This window comes from Dryas octopetala, chromosome 3 (assembly GCF_963921425.1).
Source record: "Dryas octopetala chromosome 3, drDryOcto1.1, whole genome shotgun sequence".
Classification (NCBI taxonomy): domain Eukaryota; kingdom Viridiplantae; phylum Streptophyta; class Magnoliopsida; order Rosales; family Rosaceae; genus Dryas; species Dryas octopetala.
Window position 1 is genome coordinate 13102336 of NC_141368.1, and position 2713 is coordinate 13105048.

Genomic DNA, 2713 nt, shown 5'->3' on the forward strand with positions numbered 1-2713 from the left:
AAATTGAGACAATATCGAAGATTGAACATCCCTTTTATTCGCCGGTTCCGGAGAGGGAGAGACCTCAGACCGACCCCACCCTTTTATTTCTTTTATTTCTTTCCATGACCGTTAATAAAGCAAATGTGGTCGGGTCAGGTGTGGCCCAGGTCCATTCGATCGGGTCCCACTAATATTACCCACGTGGCCCCCACCTATTACCTTCCCCAAGCTTCCGAATCCGATCCATTGAGTCTCAGAATTTATTGAAAAATTTAAAGCACACACAATAAAACAGCTCAGGGATGAGTGGATGACTGATGAGAGAGAAAGAGAGAGACGGAGAGAGTTTCCTGGCTTTTGCGGGCCCCACCAACATAGTCATAGTTATTAATGGTCACGATGCCACCTTAGTCTTTAAGTGGTCGCGTGGGCCCACGCCAGCCACTGGATCACATTTTTTGAACCACCTGACCCCACGCATTTGGCTCAGTTGCTGTGTGCTCTTTTTCAGTGTGGAGCACCAGCATGATCGCTCATGGTTCCGAGTCCCACAATGCGGTGGCGTTCTTACTCATCAGACTCAAACCCCGACAAAAGCAAACACGCGCGTAAGGAAAGAAAGTTAACAGGGAGGAGGGCAATTTCGTAATTCCACAAAAATTACTCACTGTATTTAAATTAATTATGTAAGATTCCAGATTATACAACAAAAAATCTGTCCTGACTCCTGAGGTAAGTTGGTAACCAACAACATTAGTGTACAGAGAGAGAGCCACCGTTGCTTTTATAAATTTAATTATCATCCATATGTTTAAAATTAAAAAAAGGAAAATTAAAAAAAAAAGTGAAGGACAAAGGGGCAAAACCGTACTTTCGACGCTGACAAAACCATAATAACAGCAGGGTCGTCAACGACTCAACGGTCAGAACGATCAACGGTTAGGATTGGCTCTCCCGAAGTCCGCCAGCTTCCTCGACCGGTTCTTGCAAAACGACGCCGCAGTCGACAAGTGCGGTTTCGCTGCAACCCTAATCTCGCCGGCGATGCCGAGATCCGGCGGGAACCCCTTCTGGTTCCAGTGCGGGTTCGGGCTGGCCCGAACCAGAGGGCTCAGGCAAAATGCCAACCCCGACACGTTCTTCCCCTGCCCGCCACGTGTCCGCCGTGCCGATGGCGTAGCCTGCGCCGGAGTCCTCTTCCAATCCAGTGGCGACGCCGACGAGTCTCCGCTGCCGGAAGGCGATCGATCGCAGTCGTCGTCAAGAGCTCCGCCTCCAGCATCGGGCGTTAAGTCCGGCGACATTCCACGATCGAATCTATGGCGAGGTCTCCGGACACCACCCGAGGACTCGTCGCCGGAGAGCTGTTTCGATTGCTGCTTCCCTCTTTTGCCGGCGAAGATCGTCGAGAACCACGATGGTGACGACGTGTGGAGCGAATCCCGAGACGAAACCCTAGGATCCGAACAGTATTTCTCGGATCTGGACCGGAATAGACTCGATAAGAGCGAGAACTTGGCCCGGTTCTTCTTGTACGAGCCACCGGTGGTTGTGGTGGTGGTGCCACCGAAGGTAGGGCCCACCTGGGGCGTGCTGTAGAATCGAATACGGTGCTGGTGACGATCGTGGTGTTGGTGATGATCTGGACGGTGGTGGTGGTGCCACGTGGAGTCGTCCGATTTTCGGCGAGAAACGTAGGGGGAGACGGAGCGGGGGAAGATGAGCGGCGGCGGATGCGGAAGCTTGGGGTTGGGGTCGGACTTGCGTGGGACTTCTTCGGCGGTGAAGGAGCGGAGTCGGGAGAGCTGGGCCTGGACTTGGGCTTGGGCGTGGGCCTGGGTCTGGGCTTCGATGAGGGCGGTGAGGCGTTCCCGGAGACAAGAGGAGCAGACACCGACGGTGCAAGTGAGGTCGGTGGGGTGCTTCTTGCACCTCATTTAAGCATTTACTTTCCGAACCCCAATTGAATTTTGGAATGTGTGTGTATGTAAAGGTATGAACTATGTATAAGCAATGGGCTTTTAGGTAATTTTGGGGTGTGGCATTTCTGAGCTCCTCTATCTGTCTCTGTCTCTTTCTCTTTCTCTGTGCTCTGTAGATTGAGAGAGAGAGATCTTCTTCTCTATGGGAATCGAAGGTGAGGAAGCAAAAGGGTTTGGCCCAAAGGGGAAGCTTTGTCTTCTTCTTCCTGGTTTTGGTTTTTCATAGAGAAAAAAAGAGAGAGTGGGTGGGAGTTTTTATGTGGGTGTGTGTGGGGGTGTGAGGTGTGCAAAGGCTATTTGGTCTGTTTATTAAATTTGGAGAGAGAGAGGGGGAGAGTCAAAGTTGAACTTGAAGAAGAACAACTGGTGCTAGCTTGGGTCAATGTAACTTGGCTAAAAGCCTTGAAGAAATCGTTAATGTATCTATTCATGCATGTAACAGCTCTTGTTATTTACCAAAACTGCATGCCTATCTCTCAAATCATACTTACCAAAAACAGATATTTTGCTTGTTTTTCACATGTTTTTACAGTTGCTAGTCATTTATGCACGGTAATTATTTGATTTTTTTAGTTTTTGGGTACCTTCTAATTGATTTTTGAACAATATCAATTTTTAAGATCAACATGTCTTTCATGTGTATCATTACTTAAGTATACAATATATGTTGAATGATGTAAACACGTGTGGTTGTGACCTAACATGTAAATTGCATGCTGTAAGCCTGTAATAACATTAAAAAAATTAGA

The 2713-nt window shown here is 48.4% G+C and overlaps 1 protein-coding gene across 1 annotated transcript; it reads right to left on the reverse strand.

The window, feature by feature from the left end:
* Positions 1 to 631: 631 nt before the first annotated feature.
* LOC147291067 (uncharacterized) lies at positions 632 to 2228 on the reverse strand. Its single transcript, XM_086237619.1, has one exon. The coding sequence runs from the start codon at positions 1917 to 1919 to the stop codon at positions 915 to 917; it is 1005 nt and encodes a 334-aa protein (XP_086093745.1). The 5' UTR covers positions 1920 to 2228; the 3' UTR covers positions 632 to 914.
* Between the last annotated feature and the right edge of the window lie 485 nt (positions 2229 to 2713).